The sequence below is a fragment of the Pelmatolapia mariae genome, linkage group LG23, assembly GCF_036321145.2.
Source record: "Pelmatolapia mariae isolate MD_Pm_ZW linkage group LG23, Pm_UMD_F_2, whole genome shotgun sequence".
NCBI lineage: Eukaryota > Metazoa > Chordata > Actinopteri > Cichliformes > Cichlidae > Pelmatolapia > Pelmatolapia mariae.
Window position 1 is genome coordinate 25,294,535 of NC_086246.1, and position 17,874 is coordinate 25,312,408.

General features: G+C 41.4%; 1 protein-coding gene across 1 annotated transcript in view; it reads left to right on the top strand.

Moving 5' to 3' along the window:
• ahr1b (aryl hydrocarbon receptor 1b) overlaps positions 1-17,874 on the top strand; it is a 64,845-nt gene that overhangs the window by 18,498 nt on the left and 28,473 nt on the right. Inside the window, exons 3-5 of the mRNA XM_063467612.1 lie at positions 3,218-3,333; positions 14,418-14,507; positions 17,601-17,724. Of these exons, the coding sequence (XP_063323682.1) occupies positions 3,218-3,333; positions 14,418-14,507; positions 17,601-17,724 (330 nt within the window). The remainder of the gene's footprint in view (positions 1-3,217; positions 3,334-14,417; positions 14,508-17,600; positions 17,725-17,874) is intronic.

Sequence of the window (17,874 nt, forward strand, 5' to 3'; positions counted from 1 at the left end):
TTCGACTCTGCCGTTCTGTCCGCGCGGAGCACAAAGAATGAATCAATGGAAAAACATCCATAAAACATAATACGAAAAAATCCTTCATTTTCAAACAGCACTTGTTGTACTTTCAGTACTTTTAAAGATGAAAATAAAAGATTAAAACTAAATACGAATAAAAAGTAATTAACTTGGTAACCAGCTAAACCAAAACCAGTACCAGTGTGTGGAATTTGGTACTGTTTCCGGTGCTTTGCTTCATTTGAAATAGTAAATTCAAAGTTTTCTCAAACAAAATAAGTCCATACTTCTCTGTGTTTTATTATTTATTTACAACATTTTGCTGTCAGACGATGTAAATGATGTAAGCATCAGTCTCCTGGTGTTTGTGTACTAAAATATGAAATAGTAAAAGTTATAAGAACTAGTCCATTTACCATTTACCTACTAACATTTCAGACATATCGTCCGGCATAACATATTTGTTTACCATAAATAGCATGCTGACAAGAAATGTCAGCGTAACCATCATAAAACTTATAAAACTGCTTATCCAGCTACCTTACTAGTACCTATAAGTGATTTTCTACTTTATTTTGAGATTTTATCATACAAGACTCATTCACACAGACATTCTTTGAAGGACCTAGTGTTGCCTGCATCGAGTTTTTGTTCAGGTTTGAGTCATCACATGGTCTCGCTCTCTTTCTTCTTCTAACCCAGATGTGCTCGGGTACCAAAATTTGATTTAGTGCAAATCGGTACTCAGTATTTTAGTCGGTGCCGTAAAAGGTACAGAGTACTGCCTTCAACCCTACCGATACCTGATATTATAATAAAATACTACAATTTCACACGGTAAAATGCAACATTCTTGGGTGTTTTTCTAGTTTAATAAACATAACATAAAAAACAAATTATTCATCAGATGAGTCAATGATTCAAGCGTTTATTGAACCTTCTGACGAGTTAAAACAAAAAACATTAAATCTTAGCTTTCATCATATTTGCTACATAACTTATCTCTACAATTTTTGGGGAGTATTTATTGTTTAAAAATGTATTGTGCAATTTATTTAGGTTTTTTGGGGGGGCATCACACTGATTATAAAGAAATCTTAAAATCTGTATGTATCAGTTATGACACACTAAGCACTAAAGGGATATACTCTTGACATGCCTGGTAGTATGAAACACTCTAATACAATGAGAAGAGTGGGGTAAAGCGGCTACAAAATGTTTTAGAACCAATATTTAGCAGCACAAGTTGAACTAACTTGCTAACTGACTGAAAGGCATTGGAGCAGTAAAGTGAGTGTAGATGCTACTGTATAAACAGCAGAAACAAGCAGTTACTCACTTATGACCCTTGTCTTTTGTAGTCTTGTTTGAAAACTGAGGTGCAGGTAGAGCCAAGTGGACATTGGAGGAACTGCACCCTGGGAGGTTGCTAGACCTTGCTGGAAACTGAATATATTTTGGGTTTTGGACAAAATAAGACATCCAAGGGCCTCTTCATGAACTCCCTCAGTTACTGATGTGTTACTATGATAATATCGCGTTCCTGTTTACTGTAACTTTTCTGTGCACATACTGCAGTGTCTATTCGAGTGAGGACCTCTTGAGGTTTCCTGTGAAGACCGAAGGACATATGTTGTGTTGGTTTCCTCATCAACCTCTGTTTGCCAACACATGTCGCTTCTCCTCCTCCTCATGGTTGCCTCGGGGTGTTTTTTGTCCAATGGCTCCAATCATGACGTCAGGGTCCAAAAACCCCCTTCCACCCTGTCTCGCTCTTAATAATTGATGGTCGACAGGCTTTATTTTGTGTCTGAGTCATCAGCAGACAAAGGTTTGGCTGCAGCTCACTGAAGAGTCACTGTTTGAATTAAAGGCCCAAAGCACAATGTTGTCATACTAATTTAATCTAAGCAACTCTTTGCTGACAATACTAGAAGTATGTTAAAGGTTTAAAGTGGCTCCTATCCCTGCAAAGTGATCCTGGAAATGTAACTGGATCAGATAATAACCAGGAGGACCTCATTCAGCAGAGACTGCTGTTGTTTCCATCCAAAATCATAACTTTCTAATGGCTCTATGCCGAGGTTTGTGTTTGGTCATCATGCTGTGCATTACCACCGAGGGCTGGTCAACATAGCCACTCCATTCGTGATATTAAAGAGGTACGATGGAGCGTTATTAAATCCCGCGGGGCGTCTGGATCATGATCAGAAGAAACCGCTTGACCGTCCCAACCTCCGGCCTCTATATTGTCAGAGACTTCCTCCTCTGTTAAGGTTTTCACTGGTGCTTCAGAAAAGCTCTTTGTTTCCTTCAGACTTGACCTGCTACAGATTTTCTCCTCAGGGGTGCGCACACACACACACACACACACACACACACACACACACACACACACGCATAATACACCATCTTCCATGGTTGGTCTCAGGACTCTACATAGGACTCTGCAGTTGTTACTACCAAGGGTGGCACAACCAGTTATTAGGTTTTTCACCCAGGACCAGGTAAATTAGGATATCCTTTCCCTGAATAAATGAAATCATCATTTAAAAATTGCATTTGTATTCAGTCAGGTTATTTTTGTCTAATATTAAAAATTTGTTAGCAAAAACTAAGAAATCAGCCATCATTGCTTTGGTTTATTCTCTAGCTAAAATTAGGCAACATTCACATACCTCATGTGTTTTTCACAACAGCAGTCCTGCCTCCTCCACCCTCTATAATGGCAGTTCCTTCATATAAAGTTCACACACTATTTGCAGTTCTGAGAATGTCTTTGAAGCAGACATTTTCCTGCTCTGTGCTGCATCTGAGGAAGTACAACTGTGTTATGACACACTAAGCACTATCCCAGCCTGATTCTCCCAAAATGATCCAAAGTTCATGTGTGAAAACAGTCTTTCCTGAAGGTGTTACTCTCTCCCTCTTCACACCTTCATTTAAGGTGTTACTCCCTCTATGCTGTGTCCTGAAATCCCCCTCTGTCACTCTCTGTCTCTTTCTGTAAAGCTGTTATTCCCACTGGCCTTCCTGTCAAAATATCTTAAAACAAAGCTCCTGAAAACCCTCCGGCTTCTTCACTACGGGATGCAGCTGCAAAGGATAAATTCAAACGCAAAACATTTTTTCCATTTTTGTTCCTGAATTACTCGGATCTGGTTTACCCGGACCTTTGCTGGTCATTACTAACTTGTCCTCTTTGTTTCTGCAGTGGCATTGAAGAACCGGCTATCCAGTGGCACGAACAGGAGCAGCGATCACAACAATGCCAGCAAGACGACGGGAGCTACAGAGATCCAGATACCCGAGGGGGAGCTGCTTCTTCAGGTGGGTGAGAGCCAGACATGTTTTACCTGCTGACATCCATCTGTTTTATTGCACTTTGCTCCAAAGAAGCCCAGTTCAGGTTGTGGTATCTTGAGAACGTGAAGACAATAACTCCCAATTTTACCAGTCCTGTAATGTTATAGAATTCTTCCAAAAAAAATCCAGAAGCCTGGATTGTTGGGTTTTTCTCTGTATGTATTATTGTAGGGTCTACCATACAATATAAAGCGCCTTGAGGCGACTGTTGTTGTGATTTGGCGCTATATAAATAAAATTGAATTGAATTGAATTGAAACCTGCACTCAGACTTCAGGTTTAAGCCCGAGTTCTCAGGCACACTTCTGAAGCTGCAGACCTAACCTGCTCTAGAGAAGATTATTTTAAAGATAAGATATCAAAACAGACAAAATAGCATCACCATTCCCGGAAAACCCCTCAGACTTGGGTGCTCAGATGGCCTGAAGTTTTTAGAGATCATGTGAAGTTTATGTCTTTACAACATAGATTCTCCTTCATCGCGCAATTAAAAGCAAAACCAGTGTTATGGCCAACCTATCAGATGGAAAACAGCTGTTCCAAACTTTAGGAGCTACCGCCTAAAAGGTGGTCGCCTGTGGATATGAAATTTAAAGGTGTGGAACAGCTAAATAGCCCCAATCACATGGAGTAAGTTCTCAGCAAATCAGCTACTTAAGCAGGAGCCATGCAGAGTTCACAATGAATTCTAAATGTCAGTGGAATCAAATAAAAGGAAGAAAGAAAAGCATGATTGATGATAAGGGAACTTTTAAGGGTCACTTTTAAGTTGAGCCAAACCCTCTTGTGGTAAAATTTACACCTAAATTTATTCATAACCATATCGATTCAGTACCAATACCATCGTTGGTATCGATATTTGGATCAATCCGGCCAACCTCTAAAACCATCTAATTACTGTAGAAGAAACAGATGTGTTTCTCAACATGCTTTTTAATCAATCAATCAATCAATCTTTATTTATAAAGCACTTTTCATACAAAAAACTGTAGCACAAAGTGCTTTACATGGTTTAAAGCTCGACTAGTCTTTTTCACCGGTGTCACTGCTAACTGTGTGCCTCTGAGGCTCTCAGTTTGTGGCTTTTTTCGCTGCATCATGCAGAGAGCGTCCACACTTGGTGGTTTATAAGGTCAGTGGAAACCTTGTGATGGAGCAGAGGCTGCTCTGCACAGCAGGACGCGGAGACAAATGGCTTGTTTTCCTCGACTTACAGCGGTGACATCTCCCCTTTGGATGTGCACTCGAGAGTTTCACTTTGCCACAGTGAGCTGTTGTTTAACCGAACATGACTTCCATCTCACACCTTTGCTGTTATTACTCCCTGCACTTGGTAAAGTTATTTAAAAATATATGTATATAAAAAAGAATTGAATAGGGGGCTCAGGATACTTAAGGTGAACACAGACACTGAGAATTAATAATACTGCTCCATAACATCAGCTTACCTCGGTGTTTCGGGAAAATTCGTTTGCACACTGGATATTTCCAGGTCCAAAGGTTCCTTCACTTCCCAAAAATAAACAAACACTCAGACACCACTAATAGCTAAAAATGGTCCAGGTATTTTTAGCTCCAATAAAATGTCAGTGTTAAAGTTTAACATCCAGACATCAATGAAAGAGAGGATGTACGAGATAGAACTTAGCATTAAAACAAAACACGGCATTTCTATAATGTTGGGTGTAAACAAAGACAGAAAACTAAATAGCAGCGACGTTTGGAAAGTTAGTGAAGTTGGGCTAGTTTATATATAGTAGTGTGCTAGCTGGTGGCTAGCTACAGTGCTATGGTTAGGCTAACACAAGCACATTAGCACAGGAAAGATGGAGGATGAGGGTTAAATTATTCTCAATAAAGGCTTTTGTTGAATGGCAGAATGGGCAGAGACAAATGCCACCATTGGGCGGGAAGAAGATGCCGAAAACAAACCGACCCGGTTAAATAAACACTGACTCACTGCACTGTCTTCTGGTCAAATTTGGTATTGCACGACAGCACAGTCCAGGCCTAGTGTGACTTGAGCAGGATATCTTGTCAACACAACAAAGGATATAAAGTCATAGAAGTTGTTTCTTTACAATCTCTTTATAGATTTAGTTCATTTTGGGAAGTTTTACACTATTTTAAATAATTAATGATAAAATTAAAATACAGGAAAATGTGTCTGGATGTTTTCAGTCATCCAGATCCTGGTGGTCTAAAGTGCTGGAGTCGAAGGCACCTGGACTTCGTTAAGTTTTAAAGATGTTTCTTTTTAGTTCTGAAAGCTCAAGGGTTGCATTGTAGGTACGAGCGGCAGCAAAATCAAAACACTGCATCAAGCGCCAGCATTTCCAGTACCAGTAACCATTCATTCTGCTGTTTTAATCCCTACTTGCATTTTATTTGCCCCAAAACAGTTATGTACAAAACGAAGGAGAACACGGCGGGTCTGTACAAAGACAGACTTGACGAAAGGCAAAAAAAAGGTACGAGGAAAAAATCAAAGGAGTGAAAAGGTTAGACCCATACGAGCATACAGAGTGGACTGAAGACGTTAGCGTGCTGCCCAGCTTTCATCACGGTCATATTTATAATTATATGGTCCTAAGTGTGAGTGCATACACTCATGAAGTGTTTAGTAGCTTCAGATCCCTGCAACAAGCCCAGGTCCAGTTTACCGACAGATGGGTACAGGACCTTGAGATGTTCCGAGTAGCCAGATATGTAGGTGGACACCAGGTTTTGTTCTAAGTGAAGGGCAACCCTTCAAAAAACGGACAGAGCAGTGGAGTAGCCAAGGCAAGAGAACAATATAAAACTCGATTACTAAAATATAATTTATTTCACAAAAAAGATTTAAAACAGTTAAAAACACCCCTGGCCAGGGAGAACACACAGTAAAAACATAAGAACAACACTAAAAGTCCAGTGGCGTCAGCCACAGCATTAAAATCCACTAAAATCGGAGCGGAGCAAAGAAAACCTGGCGGCGTCCCCAGTCATCCTGTCTGTCTCCTCGCTCCGGAGTACTGGAAGAGAGAGGGGGCAGCGACAGTCACTGTTCTTTCCAGTGAAAGAGATTTGTTGTAGCACGGTGTGTCTCGGGACTTACCCCGCAATCCAGGCCATCCGTTGCCTCTTCGTGAAAAAACGATCTCTTTACCCGTCGGCTTCCCATGGCTGTCATGCAACTGGCTATGGCAGTTAATAATACAACAGCTTCTTGCCATTCTTTGTGTCTCTGTTTATCTCTGTGTGACTGTTGTCTTGTAATAGCCCGTACACGCTAGCCACTTTTACCTACAATCCTTTGTGGTTGTATCCCGGAAATAAGGTCACATTTTCGAACTCAATTCCCTATCCCAAGGACTGTCGCCTTGACGGTGGCCCAGACACTCTAGGACGTGTCAGGGGATGTTTGTGAGTTGTTGCCCCACCCTGTAATCCCATGAATCATTAAGGTTACTTAGATTGAGGTGTGAATGTTAGTTAATGGTCTTTTTTGGGCTCTCAGGACTGTGTTACAGGTGGCTGATAGCTGGCTGATAGTTGTGGACTATAACCTGTGGTCATTCCAGATGACTTCCTGTACTCTTTCCTCAAACCATCCGCTTTCTTGTTCCAAAAAGCGTTATTCCGAGTGTTTGTCATAGTGAGAATCCTGCTTTATGACGGCAAAGACTAAACTGTTGTTAGACACTTGTTAGTCCATCATGCCTGTCTTTTTGAATGCAAAAACAATCGATCAGATTATTGCAGAGAAGAAATTAAATGCACATTTAGCTGTTTTTCCTAATCCAAAGACATTTGATTGACTTCTCATTTATTGCATGCCAATCTTGACCATCCGGGACGGTGTCGCCTTATAAACCTATGAACTGTATTACAGTACCTTTATGTGGCTCCATAGAGTTGTGGTTAACATATCACCTAAAAAGATAATCAGTTTTAGAGCAGGAGGAGACACAAATTACTGTGAGAGCTGTGTAATCCCATCTGTTGTGGCGATTCTTTGCAAATAAGCAACTGAATGGTGCTTAATGGTAAATACGGTAGTAGTAGGTGTAGGGGTGGGCGGTATAAATGGTATACGGTAGAAACGATATGAATTTGGCCAACGGTAGAGATTTTGACTATACCGCTCTACCGCGATACCGCATGTTGATGATGTCATCAAGCTGTGCCTGTTTTGGTCGAAAGCATTGCAGCGGCTGCAAGCAAAGGAGGAAAGCCAAAAACTGCGCTTCTTCCACTTCCGTACCATTGATTCATTAATGTCAAATTCTCTCGCAGCTGCTCTATTCCCTTGTTGTTGCAGTATATTAATGACTAACCTCGTATTGTGGATGGATTATCTCAGTTGTTCTCCTGACTGAAGTTTGATCCATTTACAACATCCTGCCATGTCCCTAACCATCAGGAACCCTTGCGTTAACTTTTATCGAGTGGAAAAAAGTTAGCATTCATCCTCCTGCTTCACTGCGTTAATGTTATGCTAACGTAGCTGTGTCGCTAGCGATCACATAGCATATCATTATATACCAGCTAGTCCAACTTCAGCAACTCTACAAAAGTCACTGCTGTTTAGATTTCTGTCTTCATTTATGTTGGAAGTGATAGCAGAGCTGTACGTTTTAATTTTTCAGAAATCTCTCAGTCAGAACATGCTATATGATGTTTGGGTGGAAACAAGCAAGCTAACTTCCTGCTAGCTTCTAAATTCTGTTTTCATGGATAAATTCTGTTTTCATGGATGCCTGGATGTTAAACTTGATTGTTACACCTGACAAAGCAGGACGCTGATCATTTTATTACAGATGAAAGTATTTAGACAGTTTTTCTCTGTGTTCGTTTGACTTTGGGAGTTTTGTGGACTGAGTTTTGGACCCAGATTACTCTGCGAGGCTCCTGACTACGGTAGCCGTAATGCTCCGACAATCTGTCAAGCGGTGTAGCTTCGTAGCTTACGAAAGTCGTACTTAAACATTTTTTGACAGATTTTTGAGCACTGTGTACCACATAAAATCGGTTCGAGGTCAGTAAGCACAACCAGAATTCATACATAAGGCGCACCAGATTATAGGATTTTAAGTGCGCCTTATAGTGCAGAAGATACGGTATACAGAAGAAAAGAATATATCGCAATATATATCGTTACCGCACATGCTTCAGATTTAACCGCGTTATGGATTTTAGGCCATATCGCCCAGCCCTAGGTAGGTGTCATCATGGCTCTTCTTTCCATTTTGTTTGTTTCATTTTGTTCCAGTCGATAAAAGGATGATGTGAAACCTTGATGATGATAAACCTTCTGCTGCTAGCAAGTTCGGCAATGTAGTCCACACATTATGTAACAGGACATACCTGAAATGTACCTCTTCAGTGTCAGCAAAACTTTTGATTCAGCAAAACAGCCGAAACTAGACCTCAAGAAAAGACAATGTTTGGAGGTCATTCTGGTAGATGGCTGACATTTTTATTCAGTGTCTTTGGTACTGGTATATAACCCATAGCAGGGCTCGCAAAATTTCAAAATCCCTGGTAGCCCTTCGGGCAGGGACTCTTCAGTTTTGGTAGCCCAAAATAAATTTAAGTAGCCCGAATAAAACAGGGAGCAATTTTTTTTATGTTTTGTTTCCTGTTTTGTTTCCGTTACAATATTATACATTAAAGTATAATATTGTAACGGAAACAAAACATTAATCAAAAAATTGTTGAAACACAAATTACAATATTGTATAAAAATTACAATCATCAACTCAAATACTTGGTTGTAATTGAACAGAAATTTCTATGAACTTGTAAGAACTGTAGAACATGAATCAGTCTGTGTCAGATCCTGAATTTGAAATTTCCACTGAAGTCACAGGTAAGAGGCAAGTGGAACCAAGATCTAGGACATTTGCTTTTTGAAGTTTGCAAAGACTGCTAAATTTTGCCAGTGGTAGTTCACTCTTTGCAACATAGTAGGCTGTCCTTAACAGATTTTTCAGGTTGATTTTTAGTATGTTATTTGCAGACTGAGCAATAATCCATTTCTTGCATTTCTCATGGGTTCTAATGGGGGCCTTTCTTAAAATTACTGGTCCCAGTAACAAAGGCACTTGTCGACTCAGAAATCGAGGGAAACCAACAACACACCCGGCAGAACATTATGTTATTTACACGGGTGCACATAAGTGGTCCGCATGTGCGCATTCGCTGTCACAATAAAAGATGCGCACCAGATAAGAAGTTGCGTCCATATAAAAGGCAGTGTTTTTGTCCGCTAGAGTGGGATTTTCACGGCATATTCTGCACCAAATCTCTGTGCGTTCATCATTTGTTTAAAGCCAGCTCACCTCCTGCAACCACTTTTCCTAGAATACGCGCTTCTTTTGTGGTTCGGACTCCATCTGACATTTCTTTGGAGGTGGAGGAACACCAAAGTAATTGCTTAAAGGAGCTTCTTCGACATCTTTAAGAGTTCTAAACAAATGTCTGTCCTCCTCCAGAAAATCTTATGGACGCAAACACGCGTTGCAACTTCTTATCTTGTGCGCGTATTTTATTTTGACAGCGAATGCGCACCTGCGGACCTCTTATGTGCACCCCTGGTTATTTAGCTATATTGCAGGAACAGAAATTCTTTTGTCCATGAAACCATAAAGCTGCACTTTCTTTTTGCCTTATAGTCTGATTTGTCATAACTTTTCCGTTTTGTGGTAAGCTTTTCTTTGGCTGTCACTTCTTCACCCTGACCGGTCTTATTTGGCTCTGCAGAACTAAAATATATATCCTGCTGCCTTTACACACGCACTCACATAACGCTCAGCGATTCTCTGCGCGATCAACCTCTCACATGTTTAAGCTTGCTGCGGGAGATTTCACTTGTCATGTTTGATAGTAAACTAACGATTGATAAGACGATGTCAGAGGAATTGGTGCGCAAATTATCGTCACTCACCAATTAGTACTGTCGCTCTCTATACACAGTTCGCACGATTGCAAAGTGAAAGCAAAAAACAAGCGCAAATTCAAATGCGATTTCAATATGTCACATATAGGGCTGCTCGATTATGGCAAAAATGATAATCACGATTATTTTCACTGAAATTGAGATCTCGATTATTTGACGATATTTATTTAACAATAATAATGTATTGAATAATGGCTTTAAAGATTGTCAAAAATAGTATAAAATAGTGTGCAAATACTGATAACAGTGCAAATGTTTGCAATATAAAAAATAAAATGTAAACATCTATGTTTAGTGAACTTTGCCATGTCGCTCTGTGGTGCAGCTACGACACCAAAGTTTACACACTATGTCTACTTGATCCACGTCTGACTCCGCGAACCCATAATGTTTCCACACCACTGAAGGGTTTTTTTTACCTCTCTTTTCAACCAACGGCAGTCACTCTCCTCTCCAAATAACTTCTGCTTAGCTTTCCGAGCTTCCCTCTGTTAGCTCCTCTTAATTGTTGTGACGTGTGTTCGAAACGCAGAGAGGTGCGCTCGATTTGCCAAACGGAGCAGCGCGAGAGTAAAGCACGAGGGAGGTGCTAATAATCGGCTCAGTCATTTTTAATGAATTGACGTTGAAAGCCCAGATCGTAATTTAGATTAAAATTCGATTAATTGAGCAGCCCTAGTCACATATTGACAGTGGTTCACCGATGCTAATGACATATTTACCCAGCTACATTTCCGAAAGAATGCAAAAGCATTGACATATATTTTTCCTTCCTATGATAGCCCGACGGGCAGGGCAGGGATAGATTCTGGTAGCCCGACTGGAAAAATCGCTAGCCCCGGGACGTCGGGCTAGCGATTTTGCGAGCCCTGCATAGAGGGCGCTCAGAATAAAAGCCTGAATTGACCAGTTATAAAATGCAGATAATTTTAGAGACAGACTTTAACACAGAGTTCACCGACCTCAATCTGTTTATTGATAAATGCATTGATCCCAAGGGCTCGGTGAGCAGCAGCAATGAAGAGGAGGAGGAAGGCTGAACCTTCCTGTCTTCAACTGCTCTCTTCCATTACAGACAGCAGTCCATGAATTATACAGAGCCGGTGAGGGCATCTATTATTGAAGTGAAGACGAACAAAGTGTGTTGGTGGAAATAAACTAAAAGCATTTAAAGTATTCTTGGATGTTTCACAGTATAGCCCTGAATCTAACACACACACAGCCCAGTGCTGATTGTGTGTGCGGGAGCAGAGATAAAGAGGACTGACAGCCGACTCAGAGCACTCTGCACAGAACAGGAAGAGGAGAGGGTCGGATTAGACGAGGCGAAGCTTTAAATTCGTCTTTGAGGCTGGAATAGACACACACACACACTCACACACAGTTCTCCTGTGTTTTGTTGGCACTGCTTGCTGCCACTGGGTTGTCGTCTTTCAGGGAACGCACAAACATTTATAACACGAACACACATGCAAACACACTCGGTCTCAGTCTCTGGAGACAGAGACCGACCTGCAGACAGAAGAAGCTACTGTAAATATTTATACACAGAACATGTGTGCCACTCCACTGTGTACTGTGCGTGTGTGTGTGTTTGCACACTTTGCACAGATACAGATTTTATTCTTTTTAATTTTTTAACGTCTGTTTTTTAACAGGTGTATTCTCCTCATTTCTCCTCATTCACAGCTCAAAATGATCCTTATTTATTCGGAGCCTTTCAGTACCACTCTGAAACGAGCTTTTTTAGCTCCTCCCCTTTAAGCAAGTTTTCTTCTGATTGGCTGTCCCTCACAAACAGGCCCTTTTGAACAGCAGGTGCATGGGACTTCTGTACCTGAGATGATGATATTAGGGATATTATATTAGGGACATGATAAAAAAGTGGGTCAACGACCTTCTTGACTCCCACCAGGGCTCAGATACCTGAGACACCATTTGGTTAAAGAAGTCCAGTCGCTTTTTTCTTTCCAAGCTCCTTAGATCACCATGACCTGGATGACTGAGAACCTACACAGCCAGTAGGGAAATCTGCTCCCTATGACATCATAAAGAACCAACAGTAGAAAAACTAGGGGAGACTGAGGGTTTAGAGCATTCTGAATCCCGAGTTTTTGTCTTAGGGGGATTATTTGTGCATATACTGACCTCATCATTTGAATTATGAGCAGCTCTGGAACATGTGATACATGACAGAAAATAAGTAAAAACTGTAGATCCATATGATAAAAGTGAATAGTTAAAACTACACTTACTGGTTTCCCACACTTAAGCTGGACTCAGGTTTGCAATCCAATTATGTTTGGCAGCTGCTGTACTATTATTATTATTATTATTATTTATTACTCGTGGGAAATATCTTTGCTCTTAGTTTGAAAGGGGAATTTTTACACACATCCTGGTAAAAATTGCGGCCGTCCCTCTTTATCTGTCGCTAATATACCTGCAGCTGATCGGTGTGAGTCTAAACTGTAGACCAGTGCACTTATTTTAAACCTATAGTTAGCAATAAATTCACAGTTTGTATAATACAGTGTATACAATGTAATGTATTCTACAAATGTAGAATACATTTTTTAAAAAGGATTAGGGCACTCGGTAGTTTGTAGTTGTAAAAATGATAAGGGGGCAGCATAATTAAAAGGACAGTCTATAAAGCAAAAATAATGATCAACTGTGAGCTGATTACAGTGATTACAGGGAAGTAGAATTGACAGTTGGGTGGATTAGAAGAAATCAGAGTTTGGGTTGCTGGGAACCCCCCCCCCCCCCAAGTGAGACCCCCCACTCCCCACTTGCCTCCACAGTGTGAATTATTCAGCAGCTGAGAGACCCCATCTTGTTCCGGGCCTGATGCTAATGCATTTTTGACATCTTGCAATGGATTTTCAAAGAGGTTTCAAAAGCAAACATTGAGTTTTGGCCCAGCAGCAGTGATCCGAGACTTAGAAACCCATCCGGGGCCTCGTGCGGAAAGCGGGGACGTCTGCGGCATGCGTGTCCGTTCATATAAAGACTTTGCTTCTACGGAGGTCGCAAGCATCTTGGTCCTCATCGGAGAGGTGTGGGCGGATGCTGGCAGCATGCCGCTGTGACTCTCAGCAGCGTCGGGACACCGTGTCATCACCTCCTCACGGTGCCCTGGGGCTCTGAGGAGGGAGAGGAGGAGCGATGATGGAGGTGTTAGTCATTCAGTAGTGACCTCCTTCTCCTCCAACCTCCTCCTCCGCCACATGACTTCTCTTTGAACTGACATCCTCTCCTCTCCAGCCTCTCTCTCAGCCCCGGGGAGAAGTCTCATCCCTGCTTGTTTCCTCTCTGCTCGCTCTTGTTTTGCAGCCTTTACTCTTCCTGGTCCTCTATGAACTAATCAGAGCTGGAGTTTGAGATTCAGAAGTCTTAATTTGCTCTGTCTTTTACCTCCAGCTAAATGACATTGTAAATGTAATTTATGAAATTTCTAGAAAGCAGCTTTTCTGCTGAGATTATTCCATATAATTACAGAACAAAAGGGAGGTCGTTCTTAGTCTCAGAGTGCAAAATGAAGCAGTTTTGTAAAAGCTACTGGAGTTTCTCAGTTCCACACACGGTGTCCTTGGGCGATGGTGGGTTAGGCCATGAGCGAGACGAGTGTGGGACTCTCAGTTAATCTTTTTTACACTAAGGGTAGAACATGTGAAGGCGAAAGATTTAAATAAGCTGCAGCGTCTGTACCTAAAACTGCATTTCTTGTAGTGGCCACTAGAGGCTGCCTCCAAAAGTGACTCTGTCGCATTTAAAATGTCCGACTTTGAACTCTGTGGATAGACTGCACTACATGGTAGCTGTATGGAGTTGGGGGTGGTGGGGTTGTTGTTTGTAACTCATTCATATATTTAGTTATACTGTTGAACACTGTTGGCTGAGATCATGTTGGAATATCAGATGCTGGATGAAAGTTGTTTTGTACAATATTTTTCGGTGGCTTCATAAGAATGTCAGCATCTTGAGTATGTTAAACTTATCCAAAACTTACTTCGCTGACCCATTCCTGTTTTATCAGGTCACATCACAAACGTGATCACCATCAGTGAGATGATACAATCGGCAGGTTTTCTCTCCACAGGCCCTGAACGGCTTCGTTCTGGTGGTCACGGCTGAGGGAATCATCTTCTTCTGCTCTCACACCATCCAGGATTACCTCGGCTTCCATCAGGTAACGAATTCCTACAACTGATGATTAAACTGAGGTCAGACTTTGGATTACATGATGTCGTTATGGTTACAGCAAGAAGACAGAGTGTTGTATCTCCTTGTTTCTAGCTAATGGTATCAGTCAACAAATCTGTTAACTCTTAAGAACGTGATGGCAAAGTACAAAAAAGTATACCTCAAGAGGTTTGTATGTCTTTATTTTGCTTTTTATGTGGACGCTGGGTTTTTCAGCATTGTATACAAGGATACTACAGAATCTTATAAAACACATCCTCAAATTAAAAAAACTGAATTTTATTTATCAAAGCACAGATTTGAAGAATGAACCATTTGGAGCTTCGACTCAAATAAAGGTACACAGCAAAACAGAATCCCAGCAAGAAGTAGGACAGGCCCTGGAGTGAAGATGCTGGAGTTTGGTGGAAATTTGGATGAGGATCTGAGCGACCCTTGTTGTCCACTCGTTTGGTCATTCCTGCTCTTTTTGCCTTTGTTTATTTTCTTGACATGAAGTGGATTGCGAGAGCAGCAAGAGGATTGAAGGAAGCACACATATGGAGCGGGAGGTTTAATCCAATTGGCTTCACGACGAGGCGACACTGCGTCCAGTCTAATCTCATTCTGGACAATGCGATTATCAAATTACCCAAAGTCTTTATATCTGCGTCTAAATCTGGCCTGCAGGTTTAGATATTCACACAGTCTATGTGAGCATACTGTAAACAAACACACACAGATCGGGGCGTGAACGTGACCTTTCACCCCTCACTTCCCCATCCACCTGAGGCCCGTCACTTTGCATTTACCAAACAAGCTCAAATCCGGGGTGAAGCTGCCGTTCCTGCTCACGTGCAGTGTTTGGAAACAAGCCGACGTAGGGTGACACCCAGGAGACCCCAATCGCACGATTAAGCAACACAGCTGAGGGACACGAGGAAGATTTGTTTTCCTACATAACAGGCACAACACAGTGTGACAGGACAACCATTGGGCTTAATAAAACCAGCGACACAAGTTATGAAGGAGTGCAGACAATTGAGGTTTAATTAGCAGAGAGAATGAAATATCTCGCTCCAGGGCCTGCCAAAGTTAACCCCCATGTGCTCAGGAGCAGTCTTAGGTTCCGGTTACTTTATTTGTACTTATAAGTAGATTTGGTTCACAGTCGGTGAGTCATCAACAGATAAGCATGATACAACATAATGGAGAAGGAAATCCATACCCCATCCTGTGAGATATAAAGCCACAAAGCTACAGGACTGTACTCCCACGTCCTGAAGGAAGAAACCGAAGCTCACTTCACAGAGGGTGTTAGACAAGTTTCTGCTCTTATAAAATAAAAAGAGGATCCTCTGACTTATCAGATAGAATCAGTCCTGGGGTTTTTATCATGTGTTTGTGGAGTTTTGTTTTGTTTTTTTGTTTTTAATTTTTTACTTCTAATTTTGTTCTGGTGTTGTTAATATTCTTTGTGCCTGATGTCCTCACTGTTTGTTTCTACTTCCTGGTCTAACTTGCTATTGCTATTTCTTGTTTTTTAGCTATTTACCTGTTCAAGGGGTATGGGTGGTCTCAGTATTGTGATGGGTGTACTACAAAGCAACGTTAATGGGTTAATGTTCCTAGTTTCTGTTAATAATGCTTTATTTCCTTCTTTTTATCAGTTTAATCCCTGGTACTGGTTCCCTATTTTGTCTCTAGTTTAAATCACTTTAGGTTGATTAGCCCCCTTCCTGTTCCCACTAGTCTTGTCTATCTTGTTTAGTTGTGTCAAATTGTATATCCGATCTTATCTGGATGTATAGTTATTTGCTGTTTTATTTTGGTAGTCTCTCGTCTCATGTGCCCTGTATTGAGTTTAACTTCCTTTGTTTCGTTATAACTGATTTGTTCCCGACCGGTTTTCCCCGGGCTTCGTTTCCCTGTGTGTTTATTGTCTGAGTCTCCACTTGTCCTTTGTTGTTGTCCTTCCTGGTTTCTGCCCTGCAGAGGTTTTGGTCTTTTTTGTTGTTCCTGTGAACAGTCAGCATTAAAGCTGGATTTTGAGTTTACTTTTTGTCTGCTGAGTCCATCTCTTACCTGCCATGCAGCCATACCCTGACACACGATGCGTGAAAGGCCGGAAGCAGAAAGTCTGGCTTAACAGAGAAAGTCGATAAACACCACCATGATACCCGTTATCTCCAACTGACAGGCTAACGCAAAGAAATACAATAACAGTCATCTTCATATCCTCTCAGGTTATTCCAGAAAGATCAGTTCCTCCCACCTGACTCCTTCTGAATTATCACTTGCTTTGTTTTTTGTAACTTCACTCATTTTTAATGATGCTATGCAGAATTTTATCCTCATACTCTAAATATTTTTGCACGCAGGCATGTTATTCCTCGTGACTTCCAAAGACAAAATTTAGTTTCTCTAACTAACTATCATGGGAAGTGTCATAATTACACTCTAGCTGGGAAACCTTTGGGTCAAAGTAATTGTATTTTGAATGTGAATGTAGTTCATTGCTGTAAACTAGAGAAACAACGTTGGTTTTTCTCTAGTTTTATTATTTCTTTTAGCCACTTTCTCACATATTTGTCTACAGGATAAATAATAAGAGTGAAGGTAACATCCATTCATCAGCTGCAGTACTGACTGTATGATATGAACTCCTTCTCTTGGTTTGATGTTTGAAACGCATTTCATGTCACACTTCGACCTGTCAACATTCCTCTCTGTGACCCCGCGCTGACCCCTCCCACAGTGGGAGGAGGGTGGAGTGTTGTTTCACTGGGGTCCAAAGCCAGGTCGTGGCAGGTCTGGACGACAGATATCGGAGTCGCAGCAGGTCTCTGGCTCAGATTCAGCTCTTTGAAGCAAAGTCGCAGTGACACTTGATTTCTCTTGGCTCCACTTCAAGGCAAACGGAATCAAGCGCACCCCTCAGGGTACCTCCTGATAGTGCCTGCTCCACCAAAACAGCCACCTTTACTCATGGGGTCTTTGGTCTGCATTACTGTATAAAATAAAAAAGTTAATAAGGGTTAAAATTTGACTTGTGTTCCACCTTGACTGACCTTTAAATTCTTCTTCTTTGTCCTTTTAGACTGATGTGATGCACCAGAGTGTGTTTGAGCTGATCCACACTGATGACCAGCAGGAATTCAAGAGGAACCTGCACTGGGCCCTCAACCCCCCTGTGAGCCTCGAACCCCCAACAGATCCTCCAGGTCTGCTTCACGGAGACAGTCTGGTTCACTAAACTAGCGTAGAGAGGGTAAAATAAAACCTAAGTCTAGGCCAGAGTAATGAAAGTGTTCTTGTTAGCAAGGCAGTAAACCTGATCCAGAAGGACTTCTCTGAGCAGCCGTCACAAGATA